The sequence below is a fragment of the Macrobrachium nipponense genome, chromosome 18 (assembly GCF_015104395.2).
Source record: "Macrobrachium nipponense isolate FS-2020 chromosome 18, ASM1510439v2, whole genome shotgun sequence".
NCBI lineage: Eukaryota > Metazoa > Arthropoda > Malacostraca > Decapoda > Palaemonidae > Macrobrachium > Macrobrachium nipponense.
This window is the reverse complement of record NC_087211.1, coordinates 48988273-49008930: the sequence shown is the minus strand read 5'-3', so window position 1 is coordinate 49008930 and position 20658 is coordinate 48988273. Positions and strand designations below refer to the sequence as shown.

At 35.9% G+C, this 20658-nt stretch overlaps 1 protein-coding gene across 2 annotated transcripts in view; it reads right to left on the bottom strand.

Moving 5' to 3' along the window:
- LOC135197026 (mucin-2-like) overlaps positions 1 to 19580 on the bottom strand; it is a 39985-nt gene extending 20405 nt beyond the window's left edge. The window contains exons 1-4 of one of the 2 annotated variants that reach the window (XM_064223931.1): positions 19457 to 19580; positions 1302 to 2273; positions 1067 to 1258; positions 327 to 971 (exon numbers count right to left, since the gene is read on the bottom strand). In XM_064223931.1, the coding sequence (XP_064080001.1) occupies positions 327 to 971; positions 1067 to 1258; positions 1302 to 2273; positions 19457 to 19484 (1837 nt within the window). In that variant the 5' untranslated portion in view covers positions 19485 to 19580. Of the gene's footprint in view, positions 1 to 326; positions 972 to 1066; positions 1259 to 1301; positions 2274 to 15966; positions 16135 to 19456 lie in introns of those variants that run through there. The other variant, XM_064223932.1, reaches the window with a different exon arrangement.
- Between the last annotated feature and the right edge of the window lie 1078 nt (positions 19581 to 20658).

Genomic DNA, 20658 nt, shown 5'->3' with positions numbered 1-20658 from the left:
ATATTCTCTTTTTTCCATCTTACTTTCCACCCTCTCCAGACAACTGATTCATAGCGCAACTGCGAGGTTTTCCTCTTGTTACACCTTTCAAACATTCAAACCTTTTACTCTCAATTTCCGTCCCAGCGCTGAATGACCTCATCCTCATAGGTCCTAGCGCTTGGCCTTTGGCCTAATTCCATATTCAGTTCAATTCAATAGTTCACAAACTACCACGAATATCAGTTACTCCAATGGTCCACAAGTTCCTTTCTCATAACTACAAATGTACACAAATGTATGCTTGTTTTATACAGAAATAGTTAAACGAAAACATGAACACTTACCTTTTGCTGCTGTTGAAGTTGAAACAGCTGTCGGTGCTATTTTTTGAGTTTCTGTTGTACCGTCTGTTGGACTGACAGTTTGTGTAGTTGTTTGAGGTTTTACTCCAATGTCCGGTAGAACGGTTGTAGTAGTGGTTGTTGAAGTGGTTGTTGTAGTGGTTGTTGTAACTGTTTGAGTTCCATTAGTACTTTCTGTTGGTGAGCTAGGTGTTGCAGTTGTTGTACTGTTTGGTGGCACTGTAGCTGTTGTAACTGTCTGACCTCCACTTGCATTGCTTGTTGGAGCTGTGGTTGCTACAGTTGTCTGACTTCTACTTGTATTGCTTGTTGGAGCTGTGGTTGCTGCAGTTGTCTGACCTCCATTTGTATTGCTTGTTGGAGCTGTGGTTTCTGCTGTTGTCTGACCTCCACTTGTATTGCTTGTTGGAGCTGTGGTTTCTGCTGTTGTCTGACCTCCACTTGCATTGCTTGTTGGAGCTGTGGTTGCTACAGTTGTCTGACTTCTACTTGTATTGCTTGTTGGAGCTGTGGTTGCTGCAGTTGTCTGACCTCCACTTGTATTGCTTGTTGGAGCTGTGGTTGCTGCAGTTGTCTGACCTCCATTTGTATTGCTTGTTGGAGCTGTGGTTTCTGCTGTTGTCTGACCTCCACTTGCATTGCTTGTTGGAGCTGTGGTTGCTACAGTTGTCTAGACTCCATTGTATTGCTTGTTGTAGCTGTGGTTGCTACAGTTGTCTGACCTCCACTTGTATTGCTTGTTGGAGCTGTGGTTGCTACAGTTGTCTGACCTCCACTTGCATTGCTTGTTGGAGCTGTGGTTTCTGCTGTTGTCTGACCTCCATTTGTATTGCTTGTTGGAGCTGTGGTTTCTGCTGTTGTCTGACCTCCACTTGTATTGCTTGTTGGAGCTGTGGTTTCTGCTGTTGTCTGACCTCCACTTGCATTGCTTGTTGGAGATGTCTGCTGTTGTCTGACCTCCATTTGTATTGCTTGTTGGAGCTGTGGTTTCTGCTGTTGTCTGACCTCCACTTGTATTTCTTGTTGGAGCTGTGGTTTCTGCTGTTGTCTGACCTCCACTTGCATTGCTTGTTGGAGCTGTGGTTTCTGCTGTTGTCTGACCTCCACTTGTATTGCTTGTTGGAGCTGTGGTTTCTGCTGTTGTCTGACCTCCACTTGCATTGCTTGTTGTAGCTGTGGTTGCTACAGTTGTCTGACCTCCACTTGTATTGCTTGTTGTAGCTGTGGTTGCTACAGTTGTCTGACCTCCACTTGTATTGCTTGTTGGAGCTGTGGTTGCTGCAGTTGTCTGACCTCCACTTGTATTGTTTGTTGGAGCTGTGGTTGCTGCAGTTGTCTGACCTTCAGCCGTATTGCCTGTTGTAAGTGTTGGTGTTGATGTCTCTTGAGCCCCAGTTGTACTGTCTGTTGGAAAGTTTGTTACATTTGTTTGAGCTCCTGGAGTACTGCCTGATGTAAGTGTGGTTGTTGCTGTTGTCTGAACTCCAGTTGTACTGTCTGCTGGGGTGCTGGTTGTTACATTTGTCCCAGCTCCAGGATTACTGCCTGTTGTCAATGCGGGTGTTGATGTGTGAACTACAGTTGTACTGTCTGTTGGAATGCTGGCTGTTACATTTGTATGAGATCCAGTTGTACTGTCTGTTAGAATGCTGGTTGTTGCAACTGTTTGAGCTTCGGTTGTATTGCCTGTTGTAAGTGTGGCACTTTCATTTGTTTGAGTTTCAGCTGTACTGTTTGTTGGAATGCTAGTTGATGAAAGTGTTTCAGGTGCTGTACTAGCATCTGTTGTTAAGTTCAAGTTGGTGGATGTATCACTGGTTGCTGGAGTCGTCGTCGTTGTATCTGTCTGAGCACTGCCAGAAATGATTTGTAACAGCAGCACAATAAATATGCAAACTGTTGTTCTCTTCATCGTGCCACCTCTGCGTCCTGCAAATTAAAAGTACATATTTTCTTTATTCCAAAATATATAATTTATTGCTATATTTCATGAAATTGAGGCCGTCACGCCATGCACTGGATCACTTTAGCTATCAGCACTTATGACTATGAAAAGAAGGCGCTGGAATGATTGACAAGCAAGATAAAGAGGTTCCACAAATATAGGCCAAGAATTTAAAATTGGAACTGAGAGAAAACATCATTTGTACCAAAAAGTAATAGTTAGAAAGGTTGGACAGTGGGAATGTTGGTAAAGCAAAAGGCTAAAAGGTGGGAGCAGCTTGGGGCCGAAGGAACAGCAAGCATTTTAGTAATGCCCACGGTGTACCATGTGAGGTGTTACTAAAACGTCAACTTTGTTCCACCTTGTGACCAAGACTAATGGATTCAGTTGTGTGTGTGTGTGTATATATACATATATATATATATATATATATATATATATATATATATATATATATATATTTATACATACACACACACACACACACACACACATATATATATATATATATATATATATATATATATATATATATATATATATATATATATAGGCACAATGTGATCGGCGCAAAATGGAAATTCGTGGTTTCCTGATTTGCAGAACCTCAGTTGTTGATACTTCACCAGGACATAGCCAAGAGTTTATTTATTATTATTATTATTACTATTACTTGAAAATTAACAAAAATTGAGTTATGATTCTCAAGTTTACATACAAGTATATGAAAGACACACGCATATATATATATATATATATATATATATATATATATATATGTGTGTGTGTGTGTGTGTGTGTATGTATATACGTGTTACATACACACACATATATATATATATATATATATATATATATATATATATAATATATATATAGTATTGCATACATGTGTATGTGTATAATGTATGTATATATATATATATATATATATATATTATATATATAACATATATATATATATAATATATATATATATATATATATATACAAGTGAATACCACAGGAAAATGACAGGCAGAAGGTCAGTGCCAAGCGCTTTCTCCTGTTTATTTAGGAAAAAGCGCTTGGTACTAACTTTCTGCCTGTCATTTTCATGTGGTATTCACTTATATATATACATATATATATATATATATATACATATATATGTATCATATATCAATTCAAGCTACAAATGTCCTTTAATATCTAAATTCACTTTACCTCCCAAATGATATATTTTCATATATGTACCGAAGGGGAATTTTTTAATTGATAATAATTTCGTTCCCCCATGGGATCGAACCACCGTCCAAGTTGGACGGGGACAAATCAGGACAGTCAGTGACGCTGATCCAATCAGCCACAGAGGACATACATATATATATATATATAATATATACTATAGTATATATATATATACATATATATATTATTCTTATATGAAGTTTAGAATGCAATTATAAATCTGGTAATATGATTAATTCACATCAGAACTTGTGATCCATTTTTCATTTTGAAGAACGTAAGACACACAGAGAGTGAAATCTCATAAGCCTTTTAAGAGAGTCGTATCCCCACTTTGAGAATGTCTTAGCTAGGTGATTTCGTTATCGATGCAAACACAATACGGTCGGGCCTCTGAAAGAACAAGGAAGCCTTATTCATAGCCATTCCTATAGAGATGACGTAATATGTTTTCGCCTTCAACTATAGACTATACGCTTATGGGTGAGGGAACCATTCATTCTTTCGCTTTGAGACGAGCGGCGTGCGTTATACTCTCTCTCTCTCTCTCTGAAAATCTCTCTCTCTCTCGCTCGGTCGCGAGGCTGTTCAGTAACTTAACGTAACGAGCTGGTCACTCATTTTTATATAATTCTTAGTAAAATATGTGTTGTTTGTGGGATCTGAACATAGTATTGCATTTATTGGTTTTTGTGAAGGCGCCAAGAAAATAGTGAAAAAGTGTAAAATTGTAACAGGCCTTTTGATTGACGTTGCAGCTGTGTATAAGGTATTTTTACAAATGTTGTGAAGTGCACTTCAACGTTTTATTATTTCTAAACATTTATCTTTTGCTTTGTTCTTTTCACATTTTTATATGTTTAATGTGTGTACTGTCAATGCTTTAATTGTTTTCATATTATGCATTATGGTTTTCTGCATTGTCTTTATTTTGTTTAATTAGTTTTAATAATATTATATTGTGTACATTTTGAATCTTACACTTGTGAATTAACTTGCATTTAATTAAATTGAATTTCAAGTTTAATTATTGCTTTATGATTTAATTTAATTAATTTTCTTGATAAACTTTGATTTAATTTTGACTTCATAATTACTTCAAGAATTAATTAAACTTTTGTTTTCAAGTAATAACAATTTCCCTGAAATTGTGAATTTCACTTATAAATTTTGAATTTAGAAATAAATTTTTGTATTTAAAATTTATATGAGTATTTTAATCCAACCCAGTATATATTAAGATTGCATTTTATTTTTGTTTAGGTAGAAACATAGAGTGATAATTGTGACGTTTCCCACAAATAAAACAGAATCAGGGAAATATTTAAATTTGAATTTGCACAAGTGATGCCCTTTAATTAAGATTACCTCACATATTTTAATGAACTTAGACTGATTGTTTTCTTGACTGTTCAGTTAGAAAAAAGGGATCACTCTTACCTTTAGAGTATTCAGTCGTTTAGTATTTGTGATGAAGGGTCAGATGTCTGTCTGTAGTGAGGTAAGTAACAACCAGGTACTTGAATGAACTGTGCCCTAAGTACAAAGGGTGTCCCAGACCCAGGAATAAAAGGGTCTCTTGTATTAGCAAGTACAAATGGTAAGTGTAGTAACCAGATACTTGGCAATTTGGGTTAACAAATATTAATGGTGTCCAGACACAGATCTTTGACTATTTCATGCACCAAGTATTAATGGTATCCAGACCCAGATACTCTACGCCACTTCGGCACTTCAAGTATTGATGGTGCCCAGAGACCCAGGATATTTGGCACTTTATGTACCAAGTATCAATGATCCCCAGAAACCAGGGAGGAAAACAAATCACATTATCACTCTAGCTTATACTGGTGGTGTTAGGAATATATTTTGTTAGAAGAGTGACCATATATTTGTCTTTGCATTTTATTGTAAGAATTGTATTTGAGAAAAATGGCTCCATTCGATACTCAGGAATTTTTAGCAGCCCCTTCCATCCAAGTGTTGTCTGAAACTACTCTGACTAAGGCACAGTGGAGTGCTTTAGCAGCAGCATGTGGTTGTCATGTGACTAGTAGCATGATAAAAGCACAAATCAAAATGCATTGTTATGCAAGCATTGATAGACTCTGGTAGAATAACTGATGATGATGAGTTAGAACTAGCTCAAGAGTTGTTGAATAGCACAGGCTGCATCTTATGAATAAGCAAGTAAAAAGAAAGAAAGAGAAAAGTGACGCAGAGTTGGAACTCAGACGCATAGAAGCAGAAGAAAGTTTGATTAAGCTGAAAATACAGGCTGAAAGAGAGAGAATACAAGCTGAAAAAGACAGAATAGACAGGGAAAAACAAGAAAGAAGAGAAAGAGAAGAAGAAAAAGCTGCAGAAGATGAAAGGCAAAGGATAAAAGAGGAAAGAAAAATTGCAAAACATGAAAGGGAGATGGAATTGATAAGAGCTAGATCCACATTACCTGCAACACCGTCTAATCCTAACCATGGTAATCAAGACCCTGCATTTGATGTAGTAAGAGTGCAGAAGTTAATCCCTAAGTTTACTGAAGAGGCTCCAGATGAGTTCTTTGATCACTTTGAGAAAGTGGCTTCAGGTATGGGATGGCCAGAAGATAAATGGTCAGTTTTGCTACAAAGTGTCTTGATTGGTAAAGGGAGAAGTGCTTATCTAGCCTTAACAGCTGATCAGTGTAAAGACTATAAGGTGCTCAAACATAATGTGCTACAAGTATACCAGTTGACCCCAGAGTACTACACTGAAAGATTCAGAAATTTAAGAAAGGATGAAAAAGTAACTTTCTTGGATTATGCTTATAAAGTGAGAAGGTGTTTTAAAAGATGGTTGGAGGCAGCTAAAGTTACAACTTTTGAAGAGTTAGAAGAGTTAATTGTTTTAGAGCAATATTTTAAAGGTATTCCTGAGCATATAAGAGCCTATTTGAGAGAGAGAGAGGTTAAAAAACTTGACAAAGCTGCTACACTGAGTGAAGACTACAATATAATTAGTAGCAGGCGCAATTATAATGTCAAGTACCAGAGTCAACCACGCCCAGGTTTTAAGTCTCATCCAGGTTTCAGGAACAATTTTATAAGCGGGAAACCTGCAACTAATAATACTCCTCAGCAAGCTAATGTGAAATCCTCATCTAATTTTGCAAGACAGTTGCAAAAGCCTAATGTTGTCTGCTTCAAGTGTGGAAGAGCAGGACACTACAGTCAGGAGTGTTATTGGAATTATCAGCAGTCCAAGCCGGTTGGTCAAATAGTAAGAGGTGACCAGGCCAAACAGACTGTTAAGAACAATGTGGGGAAGAGTCCGTCTACAGGGAGGACTGAAACTAAACAAGCTGAGTGTTTAGCAACCAGTGGCAATGTAACTTCAAGCAGTGAGTGGCTGAGCAGTTTGGAGGCTTTTAAGCCATATATCTATGAGGGTACACTGGCAACTCAAGAAGAGAGTGTGCAGGTACCAGTCAAGATTTTACGTGATACAGGGAGCAACCATAGTGTAGTGTTACGTGGTGCTCACCCAATGTTGGAGAAGAATCTCACTGGAGATTCAGTTATTTAGAAGGGTATAGGAGGAGAGGAAGTAACTCCTATATGCCGCTTACACCTGTCCTGTGAATTGGTGACAGGGAGTGTTGATTTTGCTGTAAAGGACTCACTGGCTGTGGAAGGTGTACATGTTCTGTTGGGAAATGAAGTTGGTGGTGTTCCATTTGTTCCTTGTCCTGTAGTGACAGACAAACCGTTGAGGATTAGTCCTACGATAGAGTTGGAGAAGAATAACCCCCACCTGTTCCCTAGTTGTGTAACTACCAGAAGTATGAGGAGAATTACGACTGTTGGTGAAGAAACTGAGGATTTGCACACCCAAGATGGATCAAGTGAAGGATCTTTGAACTTAGAACAATTGTTCCAGGGGAGTGATGCCTCCCGTGGAGCTGACCGAGAAGAGATTTCCCAAGAAAATGAAGAATCTGTTGTTCCTGAAGAGACTCCGAGTAGTCAAGGTGTTCCTGAAGATAGTAGTGAAACTACAGTAGCTGAGGTAGCAGATATTGATAGTTCAATTATTGAAGTTGGACAGGTAACAAGAGAGAAGCTAATGGACTTGCAGAAGAGGGATGCATCGTTAGCTGATTTGTTCTTCAGAGTTGTTGATCAGGAAGAGATGCAACAAACTCCTACCTGTTATTATCTGAAGGAAGGTTTGCTGATGAGGAAGTATAAACCTTCAGATATACCTGGAAATGCTGAATGGGGCGAATATCATCAGATTTTGATTCCATGTCCATTGAGAAAGCAAGTGGTAGCAGTAGCTCATGAATCTGGACATATAGGAGTCAGGAAGACTGTGGAGAAGATCATGAGATATTTTTTCTGGCCTGGACTTCATAAAGATGTTAGCAGGTTCTGTCGAGAGTGTCATACCTGCCAGATAGCTGGAAAACCTAATGAAACCATTCAGAAAGCCCCCCTTCAACCTATAGAAGTTAGAGGAGAACCCTTTAACAAGGTGATTATAGATATGGTTGGACCGCTTCCGAAGACGAAGAAAGGAAATGAATATCTGTTGACATTAATGTGTCCTGTTACCAGATATCCTGAAGCGATCCCTGTTAGAAATATATCTGCCAAGATAGTTGCTGAGAAACTATTGAAGTTTTTCTCAAAGTTTGGTATACCAGAAATTGTACAAAGTGATAGAGGAACGAACTTTACTTCCAAGTTGTTCCAGGATGTGATGAACTTATTAGGGGTGAAACAACAGTTATCAACCGCTTATCATCCAGAAACTCAAGGTGCCTTGGAAAGGTTCCACCAGACATTGAAAAGTATGCTGACAAAGTATTGTTCTGAGTCAGGAAGAGAATGGGATGTTGGTTTACCCTTAATGTTATTTGAAGTTAGGAATGCTTATCAAGAAAGCATGGGAGGTTCACCCAATGAGATGATTTTTGGAAGAGAAGTAAGAGGACCTTTGAAGATTCTTGCAGAAAATTGGGTAGAAAATAAAGAGGAAATCCAAGGAGAGTATGTGAAGAACTTAAGGAAAAGGTTGGAAGAGATTAGAAAATTCTCTTTAGAGTATCTGAAAATGAGTCAAGAGAAAATGAAAAAGAACTATGACAGAAAGACTAAGCTAAGAAGTTTTAGTGTTGGTCAACAAGTGTTAGTGTTTCTGCCAGTCAAGAGAGTTCCCCTTACAAATAAATTTCAAGGTCCCTACAGGATAATTGAGAAGTTAAGTGATAGAACTTATGTGATTGAAACACCAGAAAGAAGAAAACGACAGAGGAAGATACATGTGAACCTTTTGAAACCTTACTTCTCAGACACTAGAACTGAAACTGTGTCAATAATACAGACAACTTCATCTACAGAAGACGATGACGGCTATGAATTGGGAGCTGAAAGCAAGACGAATAATTCTTCAATTTTGGAAAATTTGGAGGATAAACTGAAACATCTTAATGTTGAACAAGGTGAGGAATTGAGTGAAGTGATTAGAAGCTTCACAGAGATTTTTGCAGATGTACCCAGACGTACTAATCTGACCAAACAAGAAATCAAGATCAAAGAGGATGGAAAATCGTTCAAGCAAAGAGCGTATCGCTTATCACCTTATCATCGAGATGTTCTGAAGAAAGAAGTTCAGTATTTGCTGCAACATGGATTAGCAGAACCCAGTTCAAGTCACTTCAGTTCTCCATGTGTGTTAGTGAAGAAACCTGATGGCTCCTTTAGGATGTGTACTGATTATAGGAAACTGAATTCCATTAGTATGGCTGACAATTATCCCTTGCCTCTTATAGATCAGTTACTTGATAATATTGGGCAAGCCAAGTTTGTTTCCAAGATAGACTTATTGAAGGGATATTATCAGATACCCTTAGATGAAAATGCGAAGTTGCAGTCAGCTTTTATTACTCCTTTTGGATTGTATCAGTATCTGTATTGGCCATTTTGGTCTGATGAATGCACCAGCCACATTTCAACGAGTGATGGATTAATGCTGGTCGGGATCATAGAAGGAGTAGGTGTATACCTTGATGACATAGTCATTTACTCTACAACGTGGGAAGAACATCTGCAGATCCTGAAGAAAATTTTCAAGAAACTACAAGAGGCAGGACTAACAGTCAACCTAGAGAAGAGTGAGTTTGGGAAGGCGACTGTTCAGTACCTTGGGTTTGAAGTTGGAAAAGGCCTTCTCGCTCCGGTGAATGCTAATGTGGAAGGTATCCGTAAGGCTACCCCCCCTACCTAGGAAGCAACTACAAAGATTTTTGGGCATGGCTGGATTCTATCGTCGTTTCTGTCCAAATTTCTCAGCCGTAGTAGCTCCCTTGACAGACTTAACTAGTCCCAAAGCTAAGTTTGTTTGGACTCCAGAATGTCAAGAATCCTTTGAGAAGGTAAAAGCCATTTTAACTTCAAGACCCGTGCTTCAAGCTCCAGACTTTCATAAGAAATTTGTGATACAAGTTGATGCCTCTGATTGTGGAATTGGTGCTGTTCTACTTCAAGAAGATGAAAATAACCTTCTACACCCTGTGTGTTTCCTGTCTTCGAAACTGAAAAAGCATCAGAAAAACTATGCAACTATTGAAAAGGAAACTCTAGCCTTAATCACAGCATTGAAAAAGTTTGAAGTGTATGTGAACAGACCTAGGAATGAAGAACTCTTAGTGTTGTCTGATCACAATCCCCTGTCATTCATACAGCGGATGAAAAACCATAATCAAAGACTGACCAGGTGGTCTTTGTGCTTGCAACAGTATAATATAAAGGTTGAGCACATATCTGGTAAGAACAATGTAGTTGCCGATTATTTATCCCGTTGTGAATCATTGGATTCAACCCCGGAATAACTAATCTTCTGGGGGGAGGAATCTTATAATGTAAGTTTAGAATGCAATTATAATTCTGGTAATATGATTAATTCACATCAGAACTTGTGTATCATGGTGTGAAATGTTTATTTCTGTGTTCAGATTTCCCAAATTTAAAGACAACATGCCTTAAGTGATCCATTTTTCATTTTGAAGTACGTAAGACACACAGAGAGTGAAAGCTCATAAGCCTTTTAAGAGAGTCGTCTCCCCACTTTGAGAATGTCTTAGCTAGGTGATTTCATTATCGATGCAAACACAACACGGTCGGGCCTCTGAAAGAACAAGGAAGCCTTATTCATAGCCATTCCTATAGAGATGACGTAATATGTTTTCACCTTCAACTATAGACTATACGCTTATGGGTGAGGGAACCATTCATTCTTTCGCTTTGAGACGAGCGGCGTGCGTTATACTCTCTCTCTCTCTCTCTCGCTCGGTCGCGAGGCTGTTCAGTAACTTAACGTAACGAGCTGGTCACTCATTTTTATATAATTCTTAGTAAAATATGTGTTGTTTGTGGGATCTGAACATAGTATTGCATTTATTGGTTTTTGTGAAGGCGCCAAGAAAATAGTGAAAAAGTGTAAAATTGTAACAGGCCTTTTGATTGACGTTGCAGCTGTGTATAAGGTATTTTTACAAATGTTGTGAAGTGCACTTCAACGTTTTATTATTTCTAAACATTTATCTTTTGCTTTGTTCTTTTCACATTTTTATATGTTTAATGTGTGTACTGTCAATGCTTTAATTGTTTTCATATTATGCATTATGTTTTTCTGCAATGTCTTTATTTTGTTTAATTAGTTTAAATAATATTATATTGTGCACATTTTGAATCTTACACTTGTGAATTAACTTGCATTTAATTAAATTGAATTTCAAGTTTAATTATTGCTTTATGATTTAATTTAATTAATTTTCTTGATAAACTTTGATTTAATTTTGACTTCATAATTACTTCAAGAATTAATTAAACTTTTGTTTTCAAGTAATAACAATTTCCCTGAAATTGTGAATTTCACTTATAAATTTTGAATTTAGAAATAAATTTTTGTATTTAAAATTTATATGAGTATTTTAATCCAACCCAGTATATATTAAGATTGCATTTTATTTTTGTTTAGGTAGAAACATAGAGTGATAATTGTGACGTTTCCCACAAATAAAACAGAATCAGGGAAATATTTAAATTTGAATTTGCACAAGTGATGCCCTTTAATTAAGATTACCTCACATATTTTAATGAACTTAGACTGATTGTTTTCTTGACTGTTCAGTTAGAAAAAAGGGATCACTCTTACCTTTAGAGTATTCAGTCGTTTAGTATTTGTGATGAAGGGTCAGATGTCTGTCTGTAGTGAGGTAAGTAACAACCAGGTACTTGAATGAACTGTGCCCTAAGTACAAAGGGTGTCCCAGACCCAGGAATAAAAGGGTCTCTTGTATTAGCAAGTACAAATGGTAAGTGTAGTAACCAGATACTTGGCAATTTGGGTTAACAAATATTAATGGTGTCCAGACACAGATCTTTGACTATTTCATGCACCAAGTATTAATGGTATCCAGACCCAGATACTCTACGCAAATTCGTCACAATATATATATATTATTATATATAATATATATATATCTATATATATATATATATAGTATATAATTGTCATATATATAAGCGAATACCACGGGAAATGATAGACAGGAATCCAAGCGGCTTTCGTCTTTATTCAGACATCGTCAAGTAGCTCCTTGACGATGTCTGAATAAAGACGAAAGCGCTTGATTCCTGTCTATCATTTCCCGTGGTATTCGCTTATTTATGAAGTCACGTGCATCTACTGTGATTTTTTAAGCATACATATATATATGTATATATTATATAATATATATATATAATATATATATATATATATATATATATTAATGAACGCCATAATAATTATCTGGATTTCCTATTTTGATTTTTATAGTGAGTCACAATACCAAAAGCTCACCTGTAATAATAACAGCTGTTCTTTGTCGGCACAACAGGTGCACTCAATAGATAACAGCATAAATTTTAAAGTATAATTCTGTGATAATGTATATATACTGTCACGAATATTCTGAGCCATGGTAATATATTTGGATGCATATATATATATATATATATATATATATATATATATATATATATATATATATATATATATTATTATATATATAAATATATATATATATATATATATATATATATATATATATGTAACACGTATATACATTTTGTACTACATGTATGCATATATATATATATATATATATATATAATAGATATATATGCTATATATATTATTTATTAAATACACTTATCATATATATATATATATATATATATATATACATATATATATATATATACATATATATATATATATATATATATATATATATATATATACTATATATATATATATATATATATATATATATATATATAATATATATATATATATATATGCGTGTGTCTTTCATATACTTGTATGTAAACTTGAGAATCATAACTCAATTTTTCGTTCATTTTCAAGTAATAATAATAATAATAATAATAATAATAATAATAATAATAATAATAAAATAATAATAATAATAATAATAATAATAATAACTTGGCTATGTCCTGGTGAAGTATCAACAACTGAGGTTCTTGCAATTCAGGGAACCACGAATTTCCATTTTGCATCGATCACATTGTGCCTATAATTTTTTAAAGAACACCAAAGGATGTCTTCCGCAAAGCCCCTTGTTGTCGTAAGCACTGTTTTCAGGTCTTTGGTCGTCCTCAAAGTTGTTATAAATAAAACTTTATCGCGCCAAACATATCTGTTTTAATCATTTAAATTCACTCAATCAGTAGAAATGAGAAGGGGAGACAGATAGGTCTCCGATGCTTAATACCACAGCAAATCAACAGACCTTTCATTATTATTATTATAATTTCACTTGATGAAATCTATTCAAAAATGGAACAAGCACACAGAAGCCATTGACTTGAAACTCAAGCTAACAAAGAATATTGGTTTCAACCTCCCACCGCTAAAGACCCCACACTGCAGCAGTAACTGATCATGATACATAGCCAGTGATTATTCATAGCCCAGGCAGGGACGCGAACTCGCAACATCTTTACGGCATGCAACAACCGTAGCCACCATACCAGCGGACCAAAGAGAGAGATTAGGGTATACATATAGAAACTCCACCATTTCCAGCTCCATTTTTCGTCGACCTACAGGCACTATGGATCGAACAGGAATCTGTATAGGCAAACATACTATAGTAGATTCACATCACCCGTGCATCTGATGTCTAGGCCAATCCCTTACGACGCTCCTGATTGGCTGTTGATAAGCCAATCACAGAGCTAGAAATTCTTGGTCTCTCTCAAGAGTTCACATAGGCAGGATGTATGTTCCACCCCTCCTGAGGGATACTTTAGAAAGACGTATCCTTCAGGAGCAGTGGAACATACATCCTGCCTATGTGAACTCTCGAGAGAGACTGTAAATTTCCAACTCTGTGATTGGCTTATCAACAGCCAATCAGGAGCGTCGTAAGGGACTGGCTTAGATATCAGATGCACGGTTGATGTGAATCTACTATAGAAATGTGCAGACGCATCAGTTAAGATATTGTACAGAAGAATGTTGAGTCCCTTTGTTCAGTGCATGGGAGTCACTGAATAATTCCTTGTAATTTAAAGAAACCATGTTTAAAACTATGATAACAAAGAAGAGATCCATACAGATCTAGGCTACACGGTAAAACCAAAGTTAACAAGGCGTCAGGGGCATTCCTAGACATTTTGGGGCACCGGGGGGGGGGGGGGGGGGGCACAGTCCCATTTGGGGCCCCTCTACGATTGAGAGAGGGCCTCTGGAGACCCCTATTTCTTTTACATAATATTTTTGTTACATTTTTGTTCACAAAATTGGAAATTGTTGCCCTTTATTGGACCCCAAACTTTCGGGTCCAAATATAAATGGGGGGCCCCCTCACTTTGGGGCCTTGGGGGAGATTTCAAACAGCCTCCCCTGCCCAACCCCACCCCCCCACTCAGGAACGCCACTGCAAGGCGTGACCCAACCTCCAGCTTACTCAGGATGTGTGCAAGATTTTTTCTCTCATAACGTACTAAAATCTACGGACAAATAGAGTAATTTCACAAAAGAAAATTAAAATAAATACCTCATATTTTATTGGAAATAATTTGTCTGTACTGTTTAACAAGCACATTATTTATTTGTTACATTTTTCATTCTATTAAATAAAGCATAAATATCCGATCCTAAAATTCCTGTATCTTTACCTCAACGCGAAACACCTTTTTCAGACATTTTTAGGCTCTTCCATAGACCTTTCCAACAACAACAACAACAACAACAACAAAGTAGTTTGTAGGCGTATTCCCGGAGTAAGCAAAAATTTAAGAAAAATTATTTCTACAAAATTTAAACAAATACCATCAAAATCACGAGTAACGCAATGTGTACTAAAACAAAAAGAGAAGTAAACACAGCTACAGCACAAAAGATTAAGGAATTATCTTTCTTTTTATATCCCCGAAAATGTAATTATTTGGATGATTACGAAACGCCAGAGTACAGACAGCTTGCATATATATATATATATTATATATATTATATATATATATATATATATATATAATAATATATATAATATCTATATATATATATATATATAATTATATTTATATATATATATTTATATATATATATATATATATAATTATATATATATTTATTTATATTATATATATATATATAATATATATTTATATATTATTGTAAGGCGGTATATTATATATATATAGATATTAAATTTATCATATATATATATATATATAAATATATATATATATATATATAAGATTTAATATATTATATATATGTATATATATATATATATATATATATAATATTAATATATATACATATAATATATATATAGTATATATATATATATATATATATATATATATAATATATACGTATTATAGTAATATATGTATTATATATATATATACAATAATATATATTATATATATACCCATAATATAAATATATATATATTATATATATATATATATATATATATATATATATATATATACCCTCCCAGGAGGTGCTTGCCTAATAATCGAAAAGAGGCAATGTCTAGTACAATCTTTGTAGTTTCGTCTGAGAGACATACGAAAACAGTATATAAATCATGATACACCGTTATTTGGACGGTAGTACGTCTGTAAAAGTATTCAAATATTTCATTGTCCATGGGTCCTTGCTGAATATAAAATTGTTTTGGCGCCTTTCATTTTGAAAACAACTGCCTCATTTTACCCGCCACTTTGTTCAAATGCGCAAAAGTTCATACTTTCCTTTCAGTCATTGATCCATTCGTAATAACCATTAAACAAAGATGAAGTTTCCCGTACATCTCTTTTAGACACGAGAAATGTTCCTCAGTGTAGCAAATAACAGGAAGTTCAGACTTACCCCTATAGAGGCGTTTGCGTCGGAAATTTCAGGAGACCCGTCACTCGCTTGTCCGGCGTCCGCCGTTCCCTCCGATAGTCTCGGAGACTCGGACGAGAGGACAAGGAACTCTGACCGCCAGCAAAGCTTGATCAACAGTAACCACTTGCCAGTGCGAAGCAGAACATCTGTCACTGTCAGAACGAAACGACATTAAGCCTATAATGTAAACGGATGTGTGGGTACATATCTGGCTGGCAACAACAATAACACTTGTTTTCACACAGGCAGATGCGATGCTATTCCCAAATGATTTGATGTCTTCCGTAGATAGTGATTTCCAAGGGCTTTAACCTATTTTTCCTAGATGTGACCCCCTAGGATTTTAACCCAACTTTCCTTGATAGTGAACCCCGAGGGTTTTAATCCATATTTCTTAGGTAGTAGCCACCCTTGCACCGCATCAAAACACGAACAAAAGACTGTAAACTTCATGAAGATAAAGACTCCCAGGAAACATTAGTTGTTTGTTTGTATGGTGATTTTACGTTGCATGGAACTAGTGGTTATTCAGCAACGGGACCAACGGCTTTACGTGACTTCCGAACCACGTCGAGAGTGACCTTCTATCTTAGAAGGCCCTTTAGGGTCACTACCTAGGAAAGATCCTTCAAAATTCGTTCAGACATTAACGGATTTCTATGGTTGTCAGGACTCAAGTTTTAAGCGGGTGGGAAGGAGGAACATAAAAGAAAAATTACTTGATGTGATCGCGCATTCGAATATGGGACGATAGATAATCCATGAGAAAGGAGCGAGAAAAAGAAAGCCATAAAAAACGAGCTATGAAAGTGAGCAAGCACTTTAGAAAGAACGGAAGTAAATGGATGTTACAATGAAATATGCATACAGAGCAATATGTTATCTAAAGGAAATAAGACGGACAAAGTCAAACAGAAGAAAGAAAAAATATATGAAATTATTTAAAACACGCTTTTCTTAAAATGCTCTAAAAGGTAAAATACATTCTTTGAGACACACAACGTTTTTCTTACAGTTCGCCGTCTTACAATTCATAGAAAACGGTGAAGTTGCTGTGTTGTTTCTAATATATATATTTTTTTAACTGGCCTTGCTCCAGCATTGAGCTTACGAACTAGTTAATGAGTTCTGTACAGTACTTTCGAATGATTTCATTTGTTTTATTATTTGCAACTGACATTGGCGGATCTAGAAATCTTCCCTGGGGCGAAGGGGACATTTTAGATTATCATACATATAGTATATGTAAGATACACACACATTAGATACATATTTATCAATATATATGTATCCACATATATACACACAATAGCGGTAGCTGCTGAAATGATTAACTAAGCAAATTTTTGCTACTGATAAAGATTCATTGTAAGAAAACAATGTTCTATCAGTTATATCCAAGGGGGGGAAGTGACTCGGTGCAATGAAGCCCCCCTCCCCCCTCTTTAATCTGCCGCTGACACTGATAACGAAACCGACACTTCCGATAATTTCAGTTCAGTGATACGTGATTTAGCCTTAAAATCACTTGTTTTGTTCAAAGTTACAATTTTACTCTATGAAATATTTCTTAACGTCATTAACGTTACTGCTTTCATCGGACGTTCTTTGATATCTCCGGAAATAATTTAGTCTAACAGGAAAGACACATTACTACTTATATACGTTACAACCGGACTTCATATCCGAGACATAAAAAATTAAAGAATTCCATAATTCATAATACGGAGACATTGATGGCGCATTAATGAATATACTTATATACTTGATAACCGATAGTTTAGTTTTCTTGATTAGGCTGTAAATAAGAGGTCTACATCAGTAAGGCGTCATCTTTTGAAATGTATCTGGGAATGTAGGTACCTACATTCCAGGTAATTCCAGACACAGTGCTCCATTAACTTTAAAGATATAGTATATATATATATATATAATATATATATATATATATATATATATATATATGTGTGTGTGTGTGTGTGTGTGTGTGTGTGTGTGTGAATAACTTGATCACGAAATTTATACAAAACGTAATGCTATGTATGAGGCACAGCTAGGGTCGTGTAGACCGGAAGACCTCAGCAGTTCTCGTCTTTTCATTTTTCTTCCGTGGCATTACCTTGATATATATATATTTAATAGCAATAGTATAAAAATTATCTGGTACCATTACTCTATCATAATGATTACCGCCTGTGTGTCCGAATTATTATAGTATGGTTTATACCTCGGTGTTTCGACGTAGCATGAGGAAATCATCACGGCTTCGCTTCCCACTGATTCTCTGAGCAACAAGGAAGTTAGAATCAGGTGTTCCGCGTAAAAATACCGTAATTGGAATGTCGGTAAAATAATGAACGAGGGATCCCGACAGAATGTTAAATAAGTACTATAATGTTTCGCCCTGTGAGCGTGACAAACACCTGCCACTCGTACTCGTTTGGTACCGAATGACTGTTGCAAACGAAATGTTTAACAAGAGGCTATTCACAGCAACGGACATCAGTGCTTCTTTAGTAGACGGTCTATACCTGCGTATTTCTACACTGTTTCGCCGTGTTTAGTACTAGCCCGTCGGTGGTCAAATGTCCCTAAAGTAGCACCAAGGGTTGTTGTTGTTTGAGGTTAAGCTGGCCTTATGCCAGCCTCGGGGATCAAATGTGGTAAAATGCACTTAGGGACATTTGACTCCCGACGGGCTAGTACTAAACACGGCAAAACAGTGTAGAAACACGCAGTAGACCGCCTACTAAAGTAGCACCTGGACTGGCGACATCTAAAATCTAAATCACTTTTTTCAAACACTAGTGATATATTTACAAATGCATTGGGTAAATTGGAAGATGTCCAGTTAAACACACGCTGCAAATATTTTCAAAATTTTTACCACCATCATAGCTATTCTTACTATTGTTGGATATAGTTACTATTTTCAAATGTCTTTAACAATATTAATACATTTTCTTGTCATTAATAGTTCCTGTTTTGAGGAAGGTTATCAAACATTCGTTAACACTTACTATTTTAGGCTATACATAGCCCAACAGGTGATAACATGCAATTTTGGCTATGTATACCAAATGGCCTACATATTTGTATATAAGTCATATCATATTACCGTGATTCCCTTAATATGTAATTCGCTCTACCTCGGAATTAATATATTTCCATATATGTTAACCGAGGGGGAATTTTTTAGTCTATAAGAAATTCGTCGGCTCACGGGCGCGAACCACCGAACCAACAAATTCAGGATTTTTTGTTGGTTCGATGGTTCGCTCCCGTGAGCCGACAAATTTCTTATCGACTAACAAATTCCCCTTCGGTTAACATATACGAAAATATATCAATTCCGAGGTAGAGCAAATTAGATATTAAAGGACATGGGTATATAATGTAAATTCTAGCTTTGGCCTAAGCTAGCACGATTTAAAGAGAATGTCACAAACTTGACTGTAACTGGTACTACCTGAGGTCGAAGACTGATAAATTTTCATGTTCCAGGTTCAGGCTGAGGAATGTCAACTCTACTAATATATTGTAAATGGAACCCATCTCTTCTGTAATTGGTTCCGCCTATAACTTGCTTCTGTAACTCATTCCCTGTAATAATAATAATAATAATAATAATAATGATAAAAATCTTTAGGACAAGTCTCTTATGCCTGACGGGTAGCTTAAGCTAAGAGCGTTACATAACGCAAGTTGTTCCGGCTACACATAAATAACATTTAACCTATGAATTCGCATTTTCGTCACAATTCATTGAAGAATATTACCTGTTCACTTAACCAGCCTATGGTATTAAGATTACAACCACATTCATGCAAGTATATAGTTAGAAATACTAAAATTTCTATTATGACTGTTATCATGGCAACTTGTACAATATCAACAAAAACTAAAGCACGCCTACAAGGAAGAAATATTGCTTCGTAAATGCAAAACCACAGATATCACCCCGGTTTATTTTAACATAAAATTTACCGAGGTAGGGGTGTAAGGGATAACGGTCGGAAAGAAGAAAAACATTGATATTAATGTATGCATTCCGTGTACACACAAATGCTACGCTAGCTTTAACCGCAATATTCTTGTCACTGCGGAAGCAACAAGTGTTGCTAAAATTCAGAACACACGCAGAGAGAAAACCGCTGACTGAATACATAAAGGGCACTTGGCTCTCATTCGGTCTAAATTCATCGGGTTTCAGCTGTGGCCTAAGGTTCGTACCAAAGGATTCTTTCCACATCTTTCAGAATTTCTTACTCGAATTAACCTATGCACGCGAGATTCATGAAATCTTAAGTTGTCAATACCATCTGTCGTTAATTACCAAATGTTTCGCGAAAGTTGGCATCGTCAAGCGATCCAAATTTTTCTACTGAAATAGAAAATGGTCTATCATTCTATACAATTGGTCACGCGTGGATAATAATACCTTTTAAATCTAATACGATTACTTTTATATTATATATATCCAATATGCACTTTTGTACATAATGTACATTATTATTATTTATATAAAGGATTAGTTTAGCCAGACCTCTAGGCCTAATGAACGCTCTTCTCGGGGTGGTTTATAGAATAAAGAACAAATATCAACACTTACTAATATAAGGACAAAGGATTGATAGTGATGCCGTTCTATTTTTATTTTTAGAGAGCGCA